Genomic DNA, 23550 nt, shown 5'->3' with positions numbered 1-23550 from the left:
GGACCCACATACCCATCCATGCCCTGGAGCACAGCGGAGGACAGTACATAAACAGGAAGGGCTACCAGTCGGTGGTCCTACAGGCCATGGTAGACAGCTGGGGCCAGTTCCAGGACATCTATGGGGGCCAGCCTGGCTGCACCAACTACACACGGGTCTTCTGGAACTCAGGACTATGCCGCTGGCTGGAGGCTGGGACCTACATCCCCCAGAGGGAGATCCCACCGCGGGACACCATTGTGCCCCTCTGCCTGGTGGCCAGCGCAGCAAACCTCCTTCAGTCCTTGCTCATGCAGCCCTATATGGCCAGGAGCACTTCAGCGGCCAGCTCAACCACGCCTGCCAGGTGGCTGAGTACACCTTTGCTGTTTGAAGGGGAAGTGGCACTGCCTCCTCACCCGCCTGGACATAGGCATCCTCAATGTCCCCCAGGTCATGGGCACCTGCTGCATGCTTCACAATATCATGGAGAATAAGAAGGAGGCCTTCATGCAGGGATGGGAGGTAGAGGTCGGCATGAGGCACCCCAGCCAGCAGCTGCCCCTGAGCTGCCAGGCTGACCAGGATGGGATCCGCATCCAGGAGGTCCTGAGCTGGTACTTTGACCAGGGGCCCCAGTGAGTGCCACCCCAGCCACCCTTGGTGGGCCTCCTGCACACACCCCCAAACCTCCTGTACACCCTTCCCCCACTGAGCCCACAGCACACAGGGGTTTTGGAAAAATAAAATTGGTGTAATGTCAACTACTAAAACTGTGTGGGTACTATCTATTACAAAACATAACGGAACGACCAACTTTGTACAGTGGGGGGGCAAACTATTTACAATAGGGAGGACCTAGGTGGCCTGCCCAGTGGACCATCACTCTGGGACAAGGGTGGAGTGGCATGAGCTGCACGCCCCCTTTGTCCAGGGTCCCTGGAGGGGCTGGGTGGGGTGGGGAGTACAGGGAGGCAGGGCCAGGAATCGGCTGTGGGCCAGTGGTCTGGGCCAGCGGGGTCCTCTCCTGAGGAGCTGGCGGGTGGGTCCATGGCACGGCAGCTGGCAGAGCAGCAGGCACGGCAGCAGGGGGGGAAGCAGGCAAGGTGGCAGGAGGGGGACAGCTGGGCCAGGAGCTCACAGCGGGAAGCTGCAGTGACCCACAAGGTGCCCATAAACTCCTCCCCACCCCCCAGGGTGCCCAGCTCCAGACAGCTTCCCCCTCCTCGAACCAGAGCCAGTGCTCAGCCAGCTCCACTTGGCACCATATGGTGGCGGCGAGGTGGAGGTCATCCACTGGCCGCCTCTGGCTCCACCGCAACTGGGCCTATCCTGGCACTGGGGGTGGCTCCAGCTGGTTGCTGTCCCTTGCCTCCAGGGAGCTACTGGGGACCACTGATGGGGTGAGGCTCTCCTAGCCCTTGGATGGTGCAGCTGTGGACATGGGGGAAAAAAGGAACGGACCATGAATACCAACCCCTGCCCTGTGGCCCACACCCCCCTGTCCTCCCATGGGTGCTGGGTCCCCCTCCCCATCCGTGGACGCGGTGGCCCTGTGGGGGGGCCCCTTTGTGTGGTCCGTCCTCCCATTCCTTCCCACAGGGGCACAGCATGGTACTGTCCACGGGAGTGGGTGCTGGCAGGCCCGGGGCCATGGTCTGGCTGGGCCCTAGTGGTCCAGGGTGTTCCAGGGCCGGGGGGGGGTACCTTGTCATGTATGGTGACTCCGCCCCATAATCCAGGGTGTATGCCCTGTTGGGTACATACCTGAGGCCAGGAAATGGCTGTCTGGCTGATAGCCGGCTGGAGGTGTGGGAGGGGAGGTCAGTAACCAGCTCCCCCTCCTCACTGGACCAGTCCCTGGCCAAGGCTGGCCCTGTCTCCGGCCCTGGTGGTGTGAGGCTGGCAGATGTGCCCAGCTGTGGCTCCTTGGCCACAGTGTCCAGGATGGCCGGTGGGGAGGAGGTGTCCCGGGGTCCCAGGATGCCCCTGAGCTCCCTGTAGTAGGGACAGGCGGCGGGAGGGCAGCCTCTGACCAGCTGGCCCATTCACGTGCCCAGGCATAACCCTGCTGCAACTCCTTAACCTTACTCCTGACCAGGTCAGGAGTGTGGGCAGGGTGACCCTGGGTGGTCAGGCCCTTGGTCAGCCAGGTGAAGGTGGCTGTGTTCTGCTGCTTGTTCCCCATCACCCAGAGCACCTCCTCCTCGTGCCAGAGCTCCAGCATGTCCTGGAGCGCAGCCTCGCTCCAGGAGGGGGCACACTTCCCCCCCCCGCCCACGGGCTGGACCCTTGGGATCCCTGTGTGCACTCTAAGGGAGGGTCCTCAGGCTCATGACCCACGTGGGTGCTGGCCATTGCAAGCAGGGGGCTACTCAGGGCTACACTGAGGCATGCAAGGGCAGCATGTGTAGCAGCTGCTGCCTGCAAGCTCTCCGCTTCCTGCAGCAGGGTTTCCTGGTCCATGCAGCTTCAGGAGCTGCTGCATGCATGGATCATAGAGCCCTGCAGGGGCTGGGCAGCAAGTCTCCACCTGACAGCTGATTGCCACCATGGTGGACCCTGCTCTTTCAAAACGGTGAGACACGAAGCATCTACCCATGTCCTTTTTTTAAAATAAGACGTCGAAGGTGCAGCCTCTTCCTATTTTCTGTTTGGAAGAGCGGCTTTGATTCCTGCAGCGCTGAACGTTGATTTCATCTTCGAAAGAGCATGTGGCGTGTGTAGATGCGCCATGCACTATATCGATGTGGGGTCTGCTCTTTTGAAAGACCAGGCTAATGCAGACACAGCTTTTCTGGCAGCCTGTAATCCTAGAATGTCCCAGGGGAGTGGATGTTTATTCATCCCATCTATCTCATCCTTATTCCCATTTTAATCATGCAGGGTCACGTCCAAGTAATGTTGGTGGTATGCAAGTCCTTAAATGCCCACCATTGGAGCCGATGGCATGTAGGAGATGAAATAGGCCAAGCTCATTTGGAAAGTACTCCCTTCAGACCATGCTAACAGCTCATGAGCAGATAACGTGTCTGAGCCTAGCAGCAGCAAAATGAGAAATTTAAGTTTCCCTTTTTGAATTCATAACTCATTGTGGGAACATAACTACTGTTCTGTACAAGACATTTGCAGAATAAGCTCCACCTAACATATAACTCATCTAGGTGGCCTGATGTAGAAGTAAAAGAAAATTAAAGAATACGTGGCTTGAAGCATGTACTGATAAAATAAACTTCACTTAATCTTCAGACACCATACTTGTAATTTAAACAGAGAATATACATGATTGATGTGTATCAAAACAAAAAAGCAGTCAAGTAGCACTTTAAAGACTAACAAAATAATTTATTAGGTGAGCTTTCATGGGACAGACCCACTTCTTCAGACCATAGCCATACCAGAACAGACTCAATATTTAAGGCACAGAGAACCAAAAATAGTAATCAAGGTGGACAATTCAGAAAAAAAAATATCAAGGTGAGCAAATCAGAGAGTAGAGGGGCAGAAGGCGGGTGGGGAGTCAAGAATTTTACGTCATTAACAGAATGGCCCACTCCATTAAAATGCTGGCTGACCTGTTTGTGATATTGTCACCCTTACCACCGGACTATCCAGTTATGTGGACTCCATCCTCAAACCCTATGCCACCAACACTCCCAGCTATCTCCGAGATACCACTGACTTCCTGAGTAAATTACAAAACACCAGAAAAGGTCCTGACAGCACATCCACAATGGATGTAGAGGCTGCGTACACTAATATTCCACGCGAAGATGGATTACAAGCAATCAGGAATACCATTGCTGATGTCACCGCAGCCAATCTGGTGTCACACCTCTACTTAAGATACACTGATGACATCTTTATGATTTGGACCCATGGTATAGAGACTCTAGAAGAATTCCACAGAGACTTTAACAATCTGCGCCCCACCATCAACTTATGCCTTGATTACTCCATGCGAAAGATACATTTCCTCGACCCTACAGTACAAATCAAGGATGGCGTGATCAGTCCCACACTGTTCCGAAAACCCACTGATCGCTATACACCCTTCTAGCTTCCATCCCGCACACATAACTAGATCCACTGTTTACAGTCAAGCCGTTAGGTACAATCGCATTTGCTCTGATCCTATTGACAGAGACCAAAAACTACAAGATCTTTACCAAATAGTCATAAACCTGAATTACCCACCAGGAGAAATAAAAAGCAAATCAACAGGGCCAGATGAATACCCAGAGAGCAGCTACTCCAAGATAGGTCCAAAAAAGCCAAGCACAGAACACCACTGGTCATTACCTACAGCCCCAACTCAAACTACTGCAATGCATTATTAAAGACCTACAACCTATCCTTAATCAGGATGCCACGCTCCAGAAGGCCCTAGGTGACATGCCTGTTCTCTCCTACAGACAACCTCTCAACCTTATGAGGATTCTCACCCACAACCACAGTCTATACTGCAGGAACACCAGTCCTGGAACTTTTCCTTGCAACAAGGCCCGGTGCCAGCTTTGTCCACATATCTATACTGGAGGTACCATCACTGGACCTAACCAAGTTATTCACAGAATCACGGGCACATTCTCATGTTCCTCAACTAACATCATACATGCCATCATGTGCCAACAATGCCCAGATGCTTTGTATATTGGACAGACTTAAAATTCTCTTAGACAAAGAGTTAATGGGCACAAAACAGACATAAAAACACTCCTGATCCACAAACCGGTTAGCCAGCATTTTAATGGAGTGGGCCAATCTGATAAGAACGTAAAAGTTTGCATCTTACTGAAGAGGAATTTTCACAACACTCTTGAAAGAGAGGCTGCTGAACTTTCTTTTATATTCAAATACGACACATTAACATGTGGTTTGAACTGAGATGGGAATTTTCTGGGTCATTATAGGGGCTCATTTGCATATGTGGCATAATCTAATTCTTGACACCCCCCCCTTCTGCCCCTCTACTCTCTGATTTGCTCACTTGATCTTTTTTTTTTTTTCTGATTTGTCCACCTTGATTACTATTTTTGGTTCTCTGTGCCTTAAATATTGAGTCTGTTCTGGTCTGGCTATGGTCTGAAGAAGTGGGTCTGTCCCACAAAAGTTCACCTCACAAATTATTTTGTTAGTTTTTAAAGTGCTACTGGACTGCTTTTGTGTTTTGATAGTATATAGACTAGCACGGCTCCCTCTCTGTTACGATGGATGTGTATATTTCTGTAGTATTTCCATATTATATATATATATGTATGGTAAGAGATGCTAATATCTGAATATAGAGGACTGCCTTTGTACTGAACACGAGCTACAAGTTCTATGGAAACAAAAATCCCTTGTAAAAATCATTGATGCTGTAACAGTTTGCAGTGCACTGTTGATAATGTTCAGAAGATTTGTGGCTAGATCTAATTTAGATTGCCTTCGAAGTAGAACTGTAAGTCTGCTGTCAGAAAGCCAGGAGTTTTGGATGTTGCAGCAAAGTCTATCTTTTAATAAAAGATTTGAGTTAGTTGACGAATGAAGAATAATGCAATTATTTCTGGCATAGTGTTGTAAATGAAGGCTGATAGATGAATAATTTATCATTGCAGAAGTTATAACACGCAAAGGCTGCTGTAATCAATAGCTGCCACATACTAGAAATAAGAAAGACCTGAAGTGATCATGTTGGAATCTGAGTTTTGTACCCTGAATTTTAGTGTTCAGTACTTGCATGAACAAATTTTCAACCTTACAGTGCATTGTTAGACTGAATTCAGGTCAGGGAGTAAGTCAAAGATTTACTTCCTCCATTTTGGACACACACAGGCCTAGAACTGGAAAGGACCTTGAGAGGCCATCTAGTCCAGTCCCTTGCAGTCATGGTGGCAGAGGCGCCAACTTCCCTCTAATTGGGGGTGCTCAACCTCCCTTCTCCTAAACCTCTGCCCCACCTCTGCCTGGTCCCATTCCATCCACTTCCTCCAGACTCCCAACCTACCTCTTCCTCATTTCCTCCCCTAAGTATGGCACATCCTCACTCTCCCAGAGCATTCTGAACGCTTATAAAACAGCTGTTCGTGGCATGCAGGAAGCTCTAGGAGGAAAGGTAAGGAGTTGAGCAGTAGGGACAATGGCAGGCAAGAGGTACAGAAAGGAGAGGGACGCGGGCTACCAGTTGGTGCTTTTTCCCAGAACGCCCCTGGAGTCTACATCTTTGTATTGCGGAATGATTTTGTATGTGTTTGAAAATTGTAATATCCCCTTTTACTCTTCCCTTTTACACACTACTCAAGCCCTTTTTGATTTTCCCCCATAAGTCATTTTTCCTAGACCTTTAATCATTTTTATGGCTCTTCTCTGGACTTTTTCCAATTTGCCCACAACCTTCTTTAAATGAGGAGCCCACAACTAGACAACAATGCTCCAGCTGAGGTCTATTTCATGTCTTACTTACAACACTCCTCAATACATCCCAGAATGAGATTTCCTTCTGTTATTGTACCAGTGTCACACTATTGACTCATATTTAGTTTGTAGCCTTCTATTACTCCTCCTCATCCTCCAATCCCTTTCTGCAGTAATCCTTCCAAGGCAGTCATTTCCTATTTTATATATATATATATGCCACTGATGGCTCTTTCCTAAATGGAGTACTTTGCATGTCTCCATATTCAATTTCATCCTATTTACCTCAGACTAGTCCTTCAATTTGTCCAGATCAAAGCACTTCCAACCCCTCCCATCTTGGCATTGTCTGGAAGCAGTGAGAATATTCTTAGTGCTGTTATCTAATTTTATACTGGTATTGAACAGAACTGGACCCAGGATTTATCCCTGTGGGGCCCACTTGATGCACTCTTTCAGCTTGACTCTAAACCACTAAAATTTGCTCTCTAGGGATGGATTTTTCCAGATGGTAATCTGCCACAAGTTTTGGCTAAACTTTGTAATGCTCAGAAAACCCTCTTCCACATCACTGTACTCCCACAACCTGCCTCACAAATAGCAACCTCAATGATATATTGCCTTTTGGGATCCCATTTGAGGGAAATCCTGTTTCATACATTTTATATGGAGAATTAGAAGGATAAATAGGGAAGACTTGCTACCACAGATTTCAGTACATCCAGGATTAATTTTTATTCTCTCTTGTGCCTCTCCTCAGTCTTTCTACTCCCTGCATCTGCCTGCACCAGCCTCCATAATTGTTTTGGAACCCACCTCAGAGACAGGAGAACACAAAGGAAAGGAGGGAGAGAGCATGAGACTCATGCAGAGTAAAAATGAAGATTTGTGTTCCTCAGCCTAAGCAGCGAACAGCCCCCAAAAGAAAAGAGAGTAGCTAAGTGCTCTGGAACAAGCCAAGTGAATGCCATTCCAGAGGCCCAGGCAAAGAGGAAAATAAATTCCTCAATAATGAGGCCTCTGGTGTGAAATGGGGCTGCAGGTTCAAAACAGGGGGGCTATGGCAAAGAGGTCTATATCCCAGTGCAAACAAAAGGGAAATGATATCTCCCATTGGTACAGTGAAATTTTTTTTTAAAAAAAATGCTCCAAAGTCTTGGAAGCAGTATTTCAAATGCAAATGAGCTAATATTTCCCAGAACCCCATTTTGTGGGATGCCAGCTTTAAGTTCACTGATTAAGTTAACACGGCTAGAGCCATTTTGGTAGTTGTGTGTGGCATCAGGACTAGTCAATAAGAGTGGTGGATACCCAGTAAATATAATCACTCACATGCAAGATGAGGCAAATGACATGCTGGTGGCATCAGGCCTAATTCCAGATTAAAAGAGTGTCTGTGAAACAGCGAAGAAACTATTTGATATATATTTCATTGAAAAAACATCAGCAGCCCATTCTTCCAGCCCCCTGAGTGGGAAAGGGAAGCATGAGGATTTCTATCTCATGACGGTCAATAAAAAAGCTATTCCCATCTGACTGTTCTCTCTCTCTCTCTCTCTCTCTCACTCACACACACACACACACACACACACACACACACACACACACACACACACACACACACACACACACACACACACACAGACAGACAGACAGACAGACAGACAGACAGAGGAAAATTTGGCAACTATCAAGAGAAAACTCTAATAGGAAACAAAGGGAAAATGCCATGCAGAAAATTTAGCAAGACTACCCAACAGCCAGAGAAAATGTGCCTGGCCTAAGGCGCTAGATGCTATAAACATCAGGTGGAAAAAATGATATTATGCAGAACCTCTAAGTAGATGGAAGTGATAATCTCTGAAAAAAGAAACCGTAATAGAGAAAAAGATGTCCGCAGACGCATAAATAAAAAGCTATCAGTGTTTGATGGTGATAATGCTGAGAATGAAGTTTGTTTCCTCTATTACTATTTCCTATGGAGGAGCATCTTTTTGAAAGTCTTGTAGGGGGTTCAGCAGCAAATTTAAGAGATTTGAGAGCTTTTAAGGGTCTCATGCTTGAGCACATTAAACCAAAATTAACTTCTTAGGTGCAAATTGGAGTACCACCAGCAAAGATTTTGATCCAGTCTCAATATGAAGAAATCAAGGTCAGTGAGCTCCTGTTGACAAATTTTATGGTAGGTTTGATGATGTAGTGGAGAGTACTTTGAAAAACAGCAGCTTCATATGTTTATCTATAGAAAAAACTTTTGGACATTCTTAGTTAAACTACAGTAGTTATAGCCAACCTCCTCAATGTAACATAGTAACTTTAATTTTCACAAAAGTGGACTCCTGGATTTTCAGGAGAGATAACTGGTTCTTTTCAATTATAGAACAAGAAATGTATTACGTAGAAAGCATAGAAATTTTGTGCCCTGATTGAAAGTATAAAATAGTAATTTTTGTTAATGGGATCTATTTCAGATACATTTTCAGGATGGGAAGACCAAACATCAGGCAAAAACAAATATTAGCTCAATTTATAGCTTTCTTCGACTCAAATTCAATGTATTTTTAAAGTTCAGGAATGTTCTAGTTAAAGAGACCCCTGTGTTGTCAATCAGCATTTCAGACTTCCTTCCAGAGGCTAGTGTATGCATTTCTGTTTCACTCTGTGTGTTCACATCAGGTGAACTATTGACCCTACTGTAATATCCCTAAATCTCTATTGTCTTTAATGGCTCTGGAATTCCACCCCTTTACTCTTGACATTGTTTGGGACACTTCTTATGGAACTGGCTACAGAATCCCTTGATTTTACTTTGCAATTCTCTCACCCATACCACTCGTATAAGACTTCTTACAAACAATTATACATGCTTGCTGAGATGAGGGTCTGATTCTGATAATTAATCAGCTTCAAACTAGTGCATTTTCATAGACTGCAGTATTGTTTCTCCTAATTTACATCAGTGAGAGGGATGTGTGAACATTTCAGATCTCCTACTGGATATACAGCTTCATAGGAATAACAGACAAATTATAATTTAGAAAAGTTATTATCTTCAAAGAAACTCTCGATCACAACCTGTTTGTTATCATGGAAATCTAAGATTAAAACATATCTCATGAACTGTTGGTAAGCAGTGTTGCCTGTAAGATGGGAGCTTGGGCAGCCGCCCAGGAGAAATTCAGGTGCCGCCCAGCTGATTAGCAGAGTGCCTACAGCTGCTCAAAGCCAGCAGCATATGTTTGTATTGGCAATGCATGTCCACACATGAACATAACAAAATTTATTCCACACGGGGATGGATCACTGTTAAAAAGGACATTTTAAAGGTATTATATTGTTGTCCGTTGTAATGTTCTTGTTTTCAAACAATTTGAAATATTTGTTTCTTTTCTAAATGTTTACTGTAGGTTGTGCTCATAGAACTTAATGACGTGGCAACACGAGGCTTGAAATTAAGCTATTCAGATTTTATTTGGACTGAAAAGAAACTTTTTGTTTTTTGTGGGAGGAGTTTTACTTTACTTTTTTCCTTTGGTCATCCAAAATCCTGTGATCAAGTACTAAAAATCAGCTTCATTTATTTATAATTGAACCTACCTGAGGTAAAAGTGTTTTCTAGCCTCTATAGTTCATTTTATGGTCATATTTCCAGATTCCCTTATGAGCTGTGCTACGTTCTGCATCCAGTTTGGTCTGTTAGTATATAGTGGGCAGTCTGGACACAGCATGTTCTTGCCCTGTATATGCTTATTCTTTACATTTAAACAAAAATATTGTGCTGTCAGGACCCTTGCATGCTTTGTGGGATATTAATTTTCATTGATGGATAGGTTTAGTTGTAATAGATGGTATGTGGGAAATTGTTGGAGCTGTCCTTCTCCAATCTCAGTGTAACTACATTTGGAACATAAAAACAAAGTTTTTTTAATATCTAAAAGGGTGTTTTCTGTATCTTAATCTAACTCAGGGACCTTGCTGCAAGGAACTGCCTAGTAGGTGAAAATAATGTTCTGAAGATCAGTGACTTTGGAATGTCTCGTCAAGAAGATGATGGAGTATATTCATCTTCAGGATTAAAGCAGATTCCTATCAAATGGACTGCTCCGGAGGCACTCAACTATGGTAAAGAGCTATTATCTTTAACTTTCTAAGTAGAAAATGTACTATGTAAGGCAAGAAGGTATAGAGGAAATACACTGCAGTCTGTACACAAATAGTATAGTCTTCTTTAACCCCAGTGTAGACTGACACACACACACAAAACCTTCCCATTTAAATGAATGAGCAGTTCAGTCCAATTGATTGTCTTTTACTTCATAATTTAAGATTGTCCTTTTCTCACAAAGAACGAGAACATTTTTTCCATCCACAGTGAATATGTTGAACTACTTAGGTGCTGCTGATTTAACCATTAAAACACATGCATAATAATGCTCTGGAGCTAAAACATTACAGTAGACAATCCAGACATTCATCCAGATGATAATCATTAGCAAAATGAGTGGACAAGTGCCTCAAAACTATGGTGGTGATTGTTTTAGCCGTTTATTATGAAAATGAGTGATACTTTTAACATCTTAGAAAGCACACCATAAATCCTTGTAGAAGAGGTCAGGACGGTAATGGATTATATGCATTTTAAAACTTCTGCTTCTTGTGACCTGCAATTTTATGCATCACTCTGCTGTCGTCAGTGAAAATAAATGAAGCACCCAATTGTGGGTAAGGTGAAATGGCCCATGACATGATGGGTAATAGCTTGAGACCAAAAATAGAAAAAGTCAAATTGGTGGTAGCAAGGGGATAAAAGTGAAATTAGAATGTAAGTTCTAATTAGGAAAAAGGTAACAAAGTGGTGTGTGAACTGCAAAATTGATGACTAGTGTACTATGTGCCTCGATCGACAAAGGAACTTATGGACATAATTGCCACTTGAATTGCCTAACTACAACATTTAGATGCTCAAAATCCTTGCTGAGCTACTGCCTAACCCTTTGATGCCTGGGGTTCCGCCCATAAAGTCACATAGTCACCTAAAGATCTGCCAGAGTATGCACTCACTATCCTTGTGGAATCCTCAAGCTAGGCCATCTCAGCCCTGCCCCTGCTGCTCACTCCCCAGGCGGCTAGGGGGCTGCCGCTGCCCGCCCTGCACAGCTGTGCCTTGGGCGCCACTTGCTGCCTGTGGCGTTCCTTTGCATTTAGCACCTCGGCCGCTGCTGGCGGGGCCTCTCCACCGCGCAGCCCCGCACAAGCGAGGCATCGCCCCTTGCCAACTGGGGGTCTCCTGTGCCTGCCTAGCTCCCCGTGTGGCCAGCCCCTGACACTGCCCCCCCCCCCCCGCTTAACCTAAGCTGTGCTCAGGCCAGGCTGCCTCACCATGCCTCCCCATACCCTGCTCTGCCCTGCCCGCCGCCTTGCACCGGCCCCGCTTCTGCAGCTGCAGGCATCTACCCGGCTTTGCTCCCCCTCCCAGGCGCGCTTCGATTTCCATTCCTCTGTCTCTGCAGGTAAACAGACATATTGTAGAGTAATTAATGAAGGGAAATGCTTTGTTAGGTTGTATTATGATAACTAATGTTAACTATTGAAGTAATTGTGTTCATTTTAATGGGATTTGGTGTTGTTTTAGCATAAATGGGTGTAAATTTTGGGGCTCAGGAAGGCGCAAAATTTTTTCCCATTGAAATTAATGGTAACTACATTTTCGACTTACAAGAATTCGCCCTAAGAGGAGATTTTCAGGAACGAATTACCCTTGTAAGGTGGGGGAAGACTGTATTTTCAAATAGGCAAGCTTCATTCTATGAGGAATAGCGCCTAATTCAAAATAAGCCAGAGTGTGTCTCATGGCTCCATTTGAAATAGGCTTTACATGTGTCGATGCTGTATTTCAAAATAGCTAAGTGCTATTTGATATGCATTTTTCTGTGTAGCTGTGGTATTTCAAAATAACCTATTTTGGAATAGCTCCTCTGGACTAGCTTAAGGCTGCTGTGTAGACATATCCAGGGGGATTTGCTGTAATCACTGAGGTAAAGGTTAGAGAAGGCTGATGCCCCTCCTCTGTCTCTTCTTTTCTTTGCTGACAAGAAAGGGCTTTGATTTCTAACTTCAGGGGGGAGTTCATGGCTGTGAACCCCAAGTGGACTATTTTGGAGTAGAACTTTGGCTATGCCTCTGTTGTTGCTGTTTTCTAGTGACTAGCAAGTCTCCCCACTCAACTTGCTGACTTTTGTGGCTCTGGCTGTGCCGCCTGCACCCCCATGCATCACATATGGAGCCTGGTCACCTAAGTGTAAGCTGCAGTCCATTTTTTGGCAAGTCACCTAGTTATTTCAGTGTTGCAATGCCTAAATCCCACTTGTGGATCTAACCATAGGTGTCTTGAATAACATTTCTGTAAAACAGTTTGATATTTAATATTTTAAGTGAAAATGAAACTATTGAATCTTACAGTTGAGATTTAAAACATTTTTCTTGTCAAAGTTTTGATAAAGAACATGTACTAGGAGCTCTGGTCCTCTGATTACATTAGTCCACTTGAGTGAAATTCAGTCCTTTGCGGAAGGCCTTTGCATCACTACTAAATGCTGCATAAACCCACACAATAGAATTTAAATAAGTCTTGTGGGCATAGTATAGGGGTTGAATTTTACATTGTTCAGATAAACGCTTTCCCTCTGAAAAATTAGTAATATTTGCTGCTAGGGTCAAAACACCACTTGGTCAGCATCGATTCTGAGAGATGCTTTTGTTTTTAATGGTTAGCTTGCGTTATTTGTGTTTTACTTGTTCATTCAGATCTGGAAAGTTTGGTCTTCTTATTAGTTCAATTAGTGTTTACAATTAAATAGGTTGTAAAATATAAAGACATTGCTACACTAGCTGAAAAAAAGGAAAAAAAACAGGTTTCCTGAGTAATACAACCATAACCATAAATGGACAAATAAGAAATAGGTTTAAAAAAATGAGAAATCACAGTTAAGCACCATAAAAAATACTGCAGTGACTCTTGTTTTCTGGTGGAGCATTGCTAGGGAAAAATAGGAGATTATGAGGGAATGAATTTGCAGAGACTTGTCAAACAAGAAAGGAATGAAATACAGTCGTGCTAACAAACAACAAATTTCACTGAATGCAGTTGTGGGCCTAACACCTCTGAATATCAGTCCCTCAGTGAATAGGGGAGTGACTCAGGTTTTAGCAAAATTAACTTTTGGCAAAATTAATTCACTTTCATGCTATCAAAGTGCGTGTTCCACAGCTCAGGCCAATACTACGACAACCCTGAGCTGCAGAGTTGCTTTTACAGGCCTGGGGAAAGGGAGAAGCATTCCTGGTTACAAGCCTATGTGAAGAATATTTCCTCACTTGCTGATTGGGGTTCAAATGTGCATTTACAAAGGTACTATTTATTATTTGCCATTGATATGGAAATTACATGCCAGACACTTGTGCTCATTCTAAAAACTATTACACGTGTGTTGTTGTATCACAGAGAACACCAGTGAGAATTATCCACTATCTCGAATATGTCTTTAATATATATTAGTTTATTCCATTTTCACTATACATAGGAAGATGGACAGTAATGGTTTGTAGGGTAAAGTTACTATTTTAACATAAAAGTAGGTTGTAAGTAGAAGTATTCACACGACTAAAAAATGGTATATTATCAGCTAATACACATTATAGAATGTAGACACCAAAACCCAAATTTAGGAATACATTTTCCTAGTGTTATCTTCAGATTATGGTATTGAGTCTCCTAAAGTGAAATCCCAAGCCTGGTGAAATCAAGGCATGTTTTGCTATTCACTTCAATAAGATGAGGAATTCTGCCCTGTTGTTTGTATTTGGTGTTGCGTACCTAAAAAAACTTTTCAGCACTTTGAAAATTACTTTTGAAAATGTCTAACAACATTTTATATATTTTGTCCAAAACGTGCTTTCAGTTAACTGCACTTAAAGAGTAAAATGCGTATATTTGTTTAATGTGATCTTTCACTGCAATATCTTCAGTTCTTTACAATGCTAATAAATAATTGTATGTATAAACAGCATGCCCTTTCTCTGCCCAGCTATTATCACACTGAGAAAGGTAATTGACTCTGCATAACTTGTGCTTTCTTAAGAAACTAATTACTTTTAACTTGTATCCACTGAATGACTTTAATGAAAAGTGTTAAATTACTGGATGCCAAACTCTGAAGAGAGTTGATATACAGACAAGAAAACTAATCTTACCACCAGCAGCACAGTGAATGTCCATAATTACTATCTCTGAAGCAGGCAAGCTAATTCAACACAGCTGGAAATGATATTTAGTTTAAGTGCAAAATGAGCTTTCTGACGTCAGATAGCCCCAACTGTCGTTATCATTTATATGTACTTCATTTAGGCTGGGGGAAAAATATTCTGGATTTAAAATGATTAGTTGAATATTTAGCACTCAAACACCAGCAGCATGACACTGGCAATGTGGCAGTGTTGGAAATGGGGCAGAAGATACACGAAGGAGAAATGTATTTTAAAACAGAGAACTGAAGCAAAGATGTGCTAAGTGGATTCTGTCATTGGTATAGGCTTGCAATTATATACTCAGAGTTAGTTTTCTAAATACTGAAAGGACAGGTATGCTTTTGAAAGCATAGAAGCTAATGTACTGTTTAAGATGGTATTTTCAGAGCCCCTATATTTCATCTCACTTCATTAAGCTGGCTTCAGAGGTACATCAGTACAGTAGTTGAGAGGTGTAAGCCCCAGTTAAGCAGATGAAAGACCTGCTTGAGCTACCCTGTTAAAAATACTTATGAGGGTGATGTACTCAGGCACCTCCTATGTGGCCACAGCCACACTGTTATTTTTAGCATGCTCACTTAAGCAGTGCTAGCAATGTATGTCTATCTGAGCTGGGAATCACCCCTCCAGCTGCTGTGCAAATATATCCTTAGAAAGTTCCAACCTGGAAAGAGAGTTATGCCCTGTATCTACCATGGTGAGCTACTGTCTTGAAGGGCAGAATTCATAAAGGGACTAAAAGTATTGCAACACCCAGTGTTTCAGAGCCCTGGTGTCCAGTGTAATTCTCAGCCATGAGCTAGGTGTCAGGCTCCTTCTGCATTGTCTAAACTCTAGTTTGAGTTAGGTGCCAAAGAAAGATTCTCCTCAGAGGTGAGCACACGTAGTGGGGAAGTAGCTAAGCTAGTCAGGAATGAAAGACAGGGGCCATGTCAACACTAGGCAAAAACTTTGAAATGACCATGCAAATGGCCATTTCGAAGTTTACTAACAAAGCACTGAAATACATATTCAGCACCTCATTAGAATGGGGGCGGCAGTGGCACTTTGAAATTAACGCAGCTCACCCAGCCAGGGCTCCTTTCCTATCCTATGAGCAGATAGGAATAAGAGGACTTCGAAGTAGCCGGGGTCCTTTCAAAAAGGAGCCCCGTCTGGACGAGCCGCGTCAATTTCGAAGTGCCACGGCCGCCCGCATTCTAATGAGGCACTGAAGGTGTATTTCAGCGCTTTGTTAGTAAACTTCGAAATGGCCATTTGCATGGTCATTTTGAATTTTTTGCCTAGTGTAGACGTAGCCAGGAGGACATAGGGCCCAGATCCTCAAAGGTGCACAGAGGTGTCTCACACCCCTTTGATGTGGGCCTTAGGCATCAGGACTGATGGGCTGGAATGAGGCAAGTGTCTCAGTAGGAAACCTGCTCCTGGGGATAGGCCCGGAACCCGAGTCAGCCCTTTCTCACAAAAAACAAAATGTTAAAGCCCAACCTACCTGAACTCTAACACAGAGGTTAGGGCACGCACCTGGGAAAAGGGGGGTTCAAATTCCTGTTCTAAAATCAGGTAGAGCAGAGATTCAAATTTGAGTCTCCCAGGTGAGTGCCTTGACCTCAGGTATCTTAGGTGTACAAGGGCTTTACAGTGTTAGGTGGCAGCTGAGCAGTAGTTTGGTGAATGTTGATTATGTCTAAAGATGCACTTACGTGCCTCAGTCCCTGGTGTTCAGTTATAATGATTTAATCTCATCTTGTCAATGTTACAGGGAACGTGCTATCATTCTCTTATTTATATAAAAAAAAAAGTCTTTCTTGCCATTCCTTCAGGGCAGCATACAGGTCATCTCAGAAATATTCTTTCAGTTGTTGTATAAGCCATTATGTCTCCTTCCTCAGGGAGATACACTTCTGAGAGTGATGTATGGAGCTTTGGGATCCTTCTTTGGGAAACCTTCAGTCTGGGAGTATGTCCATACCCTGGAATGACCAACCAACAAGCACGGGAACAAGTGGAGAAAGGTGAGTATTATTATTTGTGAAGTGCAGCCACGTTAAAGAGATATATCATAGATCTGTAGGAAACAAAGTCTCTGAGCTTAACACCTTACAAACTAAGTAGACAGTGTGCAAATAGGAAGTGGCTAACAATATGATCAAGCAACTTCAGCTAATGTCATTTAAATCCATAAGTGGTCTGATTTTCTTCATATCACTTGCTAAGAGCTTCCTGTGAAGAAAATTAGGGTTTATAATAAGGCTTCTGGGAAGGAGATTGGGAACTTGAAGGATGAGGAGATACAAGTACAGGTTTGAAACACTCTGGTCCTACTGGATCACAGATGATGATGTCCAGAGAGCCCTGCAACCAGAGTGTCTGAGAGCAGGGTGGTGTCCACCAGTCAGGGGAAGAGCTGGTCCAGCAGGTGGGAGCCCAGCTGAGAAGAGCTGGGCTGGTAGCTAGGGGACTGGCAGCTAGGAGCAGAACTGTGCCAGGGGCTGATGGGCCAGAATTGACCGTCCTTGCTCTAGCAAACTCCCTCATTCAGGAGTGGTTAAGTCCCAGGTGTGCCAGACCATGGAGTTCCAACCTGTATAATGGATTGAGTGAGCAAAAGGTTGAGGTACCATGAATAGGGCTTTATGAAGGAAGGTGTGTGGAAGGAGAACATAAAGGTTATGGTTAATGGTATGGTTTGGGCACCTCAAAGGTTAGATCAGAAGATGATCTTTCAAGTAAACTTCTCCTACACTCAGTGCTAACATCCCAAGCTGCTGCAAATGCAAAAAACAATATTTTTTCTGCACTTTCTTTTCTTAAAGCTTGGAGCAAAATTTTAGAACAAAAGTATTGTACAGCTCCATTTCATTTGGCTTAAGTAGTGAATCCCAGCTTTACTTTCACAAATTAATCAAAAGTAGAGGGCATTCCTTGTTCATCTTCCATGGTGACATATCCATCACACTGTCCTTCCCCCATCTGTGCCCATAACGTATGTCAACAGCAGTGAGGGTCATATATATAATAGATTGTATGTGGCTTTACATTTGTAAAATTTATTGTTTTATCTAGTGTGTGTAACAAAGCTAGAACCAGGGTTGCTCTTTTGTGCCTCATGTGTCAGTAGCTGTTGACTTTAGACAACAATTGAACTGAGGAGGAGATGTGGGATCAGCATATCCTAGAAGAAAAGAGATGGAAGAGATTTCAGTAGGTCACTTAGTCCAACCCCTTGCTCAGAACAGGACCAACTGCAAATAAATCATCGTTGCCATTTCTTTGACAAGCCCTGATTTAAAAATCTCTGAGGATGGAGATTGTGCCACCTCCCAGGGAAATACATCCCAGGGCTTCACCACCTTCCTAGTGAAATAGTTTTTCCTAATATCCAGTCTAGATCTCCCCACCCACCCCCTGTGCCTTGAAACGACTGTTTCTTATTTGGTCATCTGTCACCAATGAGAACAGCCTAAATCCATCCTCTTTGGACCTTCCCCACTTTCTGGTGGTTCAAGGCTGCTATCAAATCCACACTATTCTTCTGCAGACTAAATAAGACCAGTTCTCTCAGCCTTGCGTCCTAAGTAATGCTCCTAGCCCCCTAGTCATTTTCATTACCCTCTGCTGAACCCTCCACAATTTGTCTTCATCTTTTCTGTACTGCGTGATCCAAAACTGGATGCAATACTCCAGATGTGGCCTTACCAGTGCCAAACGGATGGGAATAATAACTTCCCTCAATCTGCTGGCAATACTTCAACTAATGCTCTAGTTGACAACAAGGGCACACTGTTGACTCTTATCCAGCTTCTCATCCCCAAGAATCCTCAGGGCTCTCTGCAGAACTGCTGCTTAGACAGTCAGTCCCCAGACTGTAGCAATACGCAGGATTCTTTTGTCCTACGTGCTGGACTCTGCACTTGACTATGTCGAACCTCAGATTTCTTTTGGTCCAATCCTCCAATTCATCTAGGTCAGTCTGGACCCTATCTCTACCCTCCAGCAGATCTACCTTTCCCTCCATCTTAGCGGCATCTGCAAACTTGCTGAAGTTGTAATCCATCCCATCATGCAGCTCATTCTTGAAGGTTTTGAATAAAAGCGGCTGTAGGACTTGTCTCAGAACACTCCATTTGACACCAGTTGCCAACTAGACGTCAAGCTGTTGATGACTAACTATTGAGCCTAACAATCTAGCCAGCTTTCTATCCACCTTTAAGTCCACTCATCCAAGCCATGCCTCTTTATCTTGCTGGCAAGAAAGCTATAGCTATGAGAGACTCTATCAAAAGCTTTGCAAAATATAAAGGAGTATTGTATCCAAAGAGTAAGGAGGGACAAGAGACTGGGGAAAAGGAAAGACAAAATAAATGAAAGGGTGGAGAAGGGGAATTTTTTCTTTAATATGAAAAGGAGAGGCAAGGGAAATCAAAATGGAAATAAAGGAAAAGAAGGGGATGAGAGATGGAAGGATAAAGAACTACTCTCAAAAATTGAAAAGGGGTAGCAGGAAAACCCACACATAACCTTAAGATAAGTGTGTTTTATCATCATTCCTGTACCTTGCTGGATTTTCATGACAGACTTGAAATGAAGAAAAGGGGCCAGTCATTTTCCAGGATGGGGAGTGTGAATCTGTGGGCAGATTGTAGGCCTAAGATGCAGGAGGAGCAAACCAACAATTTACCCTTCCCCATCTTAGCAGAGTTTAATTTGCCCGTCAAGCACCTTAGCAAAGTGTGAAAATCTAATTTATGCCTCGGAGATGCATAAATCTGACCTGTTAAAATTTCATATGTCATGACCTCAAGGAACTGTGCTCATTCTTTTCTAATTATGGTTCTTTATTATTTTTCATTTTTAAACATTTGGTCAATTTGTATTCCTTTGGCATGCTAAACTTTTTCCCTTTTTATCTTTGCATGTCAGGATATCGAATGCCAGCACCTCAAAAGTGCCCAGAGGAAATATATAAAATAATGCAGAGGTGCTGGGACTACAAACCAGAGAACCGACCAAAATTCAGCGAGATTCAGAAAGAACTATCTTCAGTCAAAAAGAAAGTGACTTCGTGATAACATAGTGACAAACTCAACCTACAGAACTCTGTTTTTTAACCAAGTAATATTTTCCCTCACACACTATTTGTTATCCTACATTATCTGCAATATTCTTCCAGGGTTACTTTTTATATATGTGTGTATGCACACACGTGCACACGATTGGAACATGTCTAAGCATACATTAAAAAAGATGATTCTGCCACATGTTATAAATACAGTCACATTAATACCATCATTTAGGATGCTTGTAAATAGAACATCACATACTGTAGATTTGACTCCTATTTTACAGTGATTAACTGCTAAAAAGCAGCAGTTTGTCAGGAATCAATACGCATAAATCTCCTTTGATAGGCTAGCTTTTTTCTAAAAGTTTTTCTACTTTATGCTGCAGTCTTAATTTGCTATCCCAGTTGTAGATGTCAACTTCAGTATCACTGAAACAGGGTGACTGTGTTACGTTTCTGAAGACCTTAAATGTGAGGACCACAATTTTCAAATAGTACTTCAATTAGGAATTTTATATTTTCAAATAATTTCTGCAACTGAAATTTTAAAATGATAGGTTGCTTTAAGAACAAATGTTGGTAAAGGTTCTGGATGTTTATATATTCTTTTTAGACAACGGAGTCCATGAATTTTTTTGCATAATAATATACACGTGATTTACAAAGCCTTCGTAGATATCTTACAGTTGCCTCCATTATAGGAAATATGTTCAGCTTTGGACATTACATAATTTTTCAAGGAAAAAGCAGCAGCTTATCAGGAATCAATATGTATATATTTCCTTTGACGGGCTAGCCTTTATCTAACCAGCCAACGTCCCGTCTTGTGTGGTATGTGTCTGTCAAGAAATACTCCAAATTATCTGCCTTTCAAAATACAGGCAGAAGAAGAAAACACTTGGTTTTGGAATATACACATGTAGAGAAGTGGTCCACAGGAAGCAAGTTTGAGAGTGAGAGTGGCATGCAATGAAGCTGACTTGTAGCACAGATTTTAAGTGGAGTAAGAGAAAGTGAACTGCTCAGTTGGATTTTGGACCTTCTTTGGTATGTTTCTGAACTGTTCCCCCCCCCCCCCATGTCAAAGAATTGATATTCCCTTTTTGTATGTTGTTTGTGTTGTAAAAGGACATGTTTAAAAAAAAATACTTCCATGCATACCGTCCCAAAGAAAATGGCTACATCTCAATTAATTACAGAAAGAAATGTTACCTGTTTTAAACCTCTGGGAGGCTGAACGAGGTATAGAAATGTATTCTATAGAACTATTTCATTGGTTGTCTTTAGATTTGTTCTCAGCTTCAAAAGCAGGCTCCTCCACTGTCAAGGAGGAAAAGGTTGATATAAAGACTGTATTTCTATAATAACAATAAAAGTTAATCAGTCTGTAGAGGAAAAGGCACAAATAGTTGGTAGCTTGGACCTATTTCTACAAAAGGCCCTGATAAGAGTTCGTGATTACCATAGGGGCCTGTGACTTCAGAAAAAAGTGATGATACAAGATCAAAGTTTGAGAAACCTGTGGTTTTGAAGTAGGCCTAATCTCTAATAATTATCAAACTGTGTTAACAAGAAGTTAACTGCCAGACCAAGTGACCAAACAGAGAAATGAAAACAAAACAGAATTTGAGACTTTTACTGGTCCTATATCCCTTTTTGTGGCTGCATTACATTTTCTTTCTATTATGGTGACTCTTCCAATTCAAAGCAAAAAATCTGCTCTTTAAAGTATATTGTAGTAGTAGTGAAAGGGATGTGTGTGATGGAAGTATTTGTAGGCTAAGAGTTTTAACCAGTGTCTATTATATTTAGCGTAAAAACAGCGAAGCAACATGCTGAGAACACTTTTACACTGTAGGTGAATTTGTGTTAGCATGCTGGGGGGCAAAGAAAACAAACATGGGCAATATGGAGTAAAAACTGAAAATAAAGGAAAATGTCATCCCTTTATAATTTATTTACATAAAATACTGAGCACATTAAATTATCACTGAGCTCACATTTGGTTCAAAGATACTTATCTCAACACATTGTTTGTTCCACTAAGCATTGATATGAAGAGCATGCCTTAGTGAGCTGACCTGTTTGTTGGAAGAAAATTGCATGAAAATGCCAGAAATGTAGAATGATAACTCTGAGAAGAATCCAGGTCCCAGATCACCCAGCTGCAGGCCATCTTCTATCCATTCACTAAGAGAAAAGGGCTAAGAGTAAGGACAAGAGTGTATTCACTTTTACTTAGATTAACAAACTTCATTAGTAAATAAATGAAAGACACTATCATTTAGTAAAGGACTGCATATATCCACCTTTCCCTAAGAAAACAGAACAGTTCTCTCTCTCTTAATTTGCTTAATGGGACAGATGAGTCTGATTTTTATGTACAGATGTAAAAGGATAAAAACTGTATTCATTTTTCACTTATCTAAGCAGTTAACATTTGCAATTCATATACTGCTGTTTAAATTGAAAAGGCTTTTTAAAACATGGGACACCTGCAGCATCTAGAGTACGTTGTGTTCTTTGTCCTAAAGCAGACAGGAATTCAATTCATGATTAATAACCCTTTGGGAGACTGTCAGGATGAGTTCATTGATACAGAATAAATTTGGCATATGTGGTTTTTCACAAAAACTTGTGCAAACTGTTTTCTCGCCACTAATTCAGATGTGTTTGTGGCATAATTTATTTGTCCCATCTGTCACATGTAATTATTGGGATTATGTTCTTTAGAAAGTTAAGTCACTACCAGATACATGTCTGTAATTACTTTTCTTAACTTTGCCAGTTTACAGCGGGGGAGACTACAAAGAAACCCCCCTGCAATTTAATGAATGGAAAGCACATATAGCATTCAGGAATCAAAGCTGCAGTTATCTACAATCTCTGTAGTCTCAAAGTCTTTTAAATGAACAAAGGGTTAAAATTAACCAGCTGTTGGCTAGTTTGTGTTTTGTGCATTTTGTTTAAGATGCAGCAAAATTACCAGTGTCCTCCTTTGGAAATTCAGTAAATTTAAATGGACTACATCTGCAGTGCCCCATCTTAGAGGGTTCTAATGGACTTTGGAAATGTTCACATGGTTATTTATTCAGGAAATACTCCTGTCTTATAACACTTAACAGTAGCCTAAAAATCAAAACATCTAAGTATATAATATGAGATGGAGTTTAGAGAGATTTCTCCAACTGTTTCCCAATATTTTCCTTTTTTTCAAGGCATTCTAAAGGAATTAAAAGTGCTACTGTCTTATTTCATTTAACTTGTTTAAAAGATTATTTTAAAGCTCAGTGAAAGCCAATAACTAGTGTGCAGGTGCAGTTTTAGTTGTTTACAGTGAAACCTGGGCATTTACAACTAGCCTTAACCTTTAGTTTTGAAATTATCATCCTGGTTATTAAGAGTCTGAAATGTATAGAGTTCATGGTTTTATAGAAAGTGCAATATTGAGAAATAGCATGCTTAAAAACAAGACAGCCATGTGCCCTCCGCAGCTGTGTAGTGTTTTTGTACGGTCTTCATTTCACAAAATTCTTAGATTTTTTAATCTAAGATTAAAAAGTAAACAACAGCATTTAGTAACGAGTCATTTTGTGTTTGTTTCAGATTGTGATGTGCATTTTGTACTTCTTAAAAGAAATGCCTCCGTTCTACAGTGTCAGTGGCTTAATACACATTGTAGGTGGTCTGTGTCAGGAAGTACAGCATCCGAACAGTGCTGTTTACAAAATAAATCTCAGACTTTTGGGGGCAGAAGGCAGGTGTAAGGAAACATTAAGTTGCTGTGCGTATTTCTCCCTCACCCG

The 23550-nt window shown here is 42.4% G+C and overlaps 1 protein-coding gene across 16 annotated transcripts in view; it reads left to right on the top strand.

Moving 5' to 3' along the window:
* FER (FER tyrosine kinase) overlaps nucleotides 1-23315 on the top strand; it is a 443173-nt gene extending 419858 nt beyond the window's left edge. For 15 of the 16 annotated variants that reach the window (XM_074995257.1, XM_074995259.1, XM_074995252.1 and 12 more), the window contains 3 exons: nucleotides 10343-10497; nucleotides 16572-16694; nucleotides 19603-23315. In XM_074995257.1, coding sequence (XP_074851358.1) covers nucleotides 10343-10497; nucleotides 16572-16694; nucleotides 19603-19748 — 424 coding nt within the window. In that variant the 3' untranslated portion in view covers nucleotides 19749-23315. Of the gene's footprint in view, nucleotides 1-10342; nucleotides 10498-16571; nucleotides 16695-19602 lie in introns of those variants that run through there. The other variant, XR_012645737.1, reaches the window with a different exon arrangement.
* Nucleotides 23316-23550: the final 235 nt, after the last annotated feature.

This window comes from Carettochelys insculpta, chromosome 5 (assembly GCF_033958435.1).
Source record: "Carettochelys insculpta isolate YL-2023 chromosome 5, ASM3395843v1, whole genome shotgun sequence".
In the NCBI taxonomy this organism is placed as follows: Eukaryota; Metazoa; Chordata; order Testudines; family Carettochelyidae; genus Carettochelys; species Carettochelys insculpta.
Note: the sequence above shows the minus strand (reverse complement) of the source record. Positions and strands in the feature narration are given on the sequence as shown.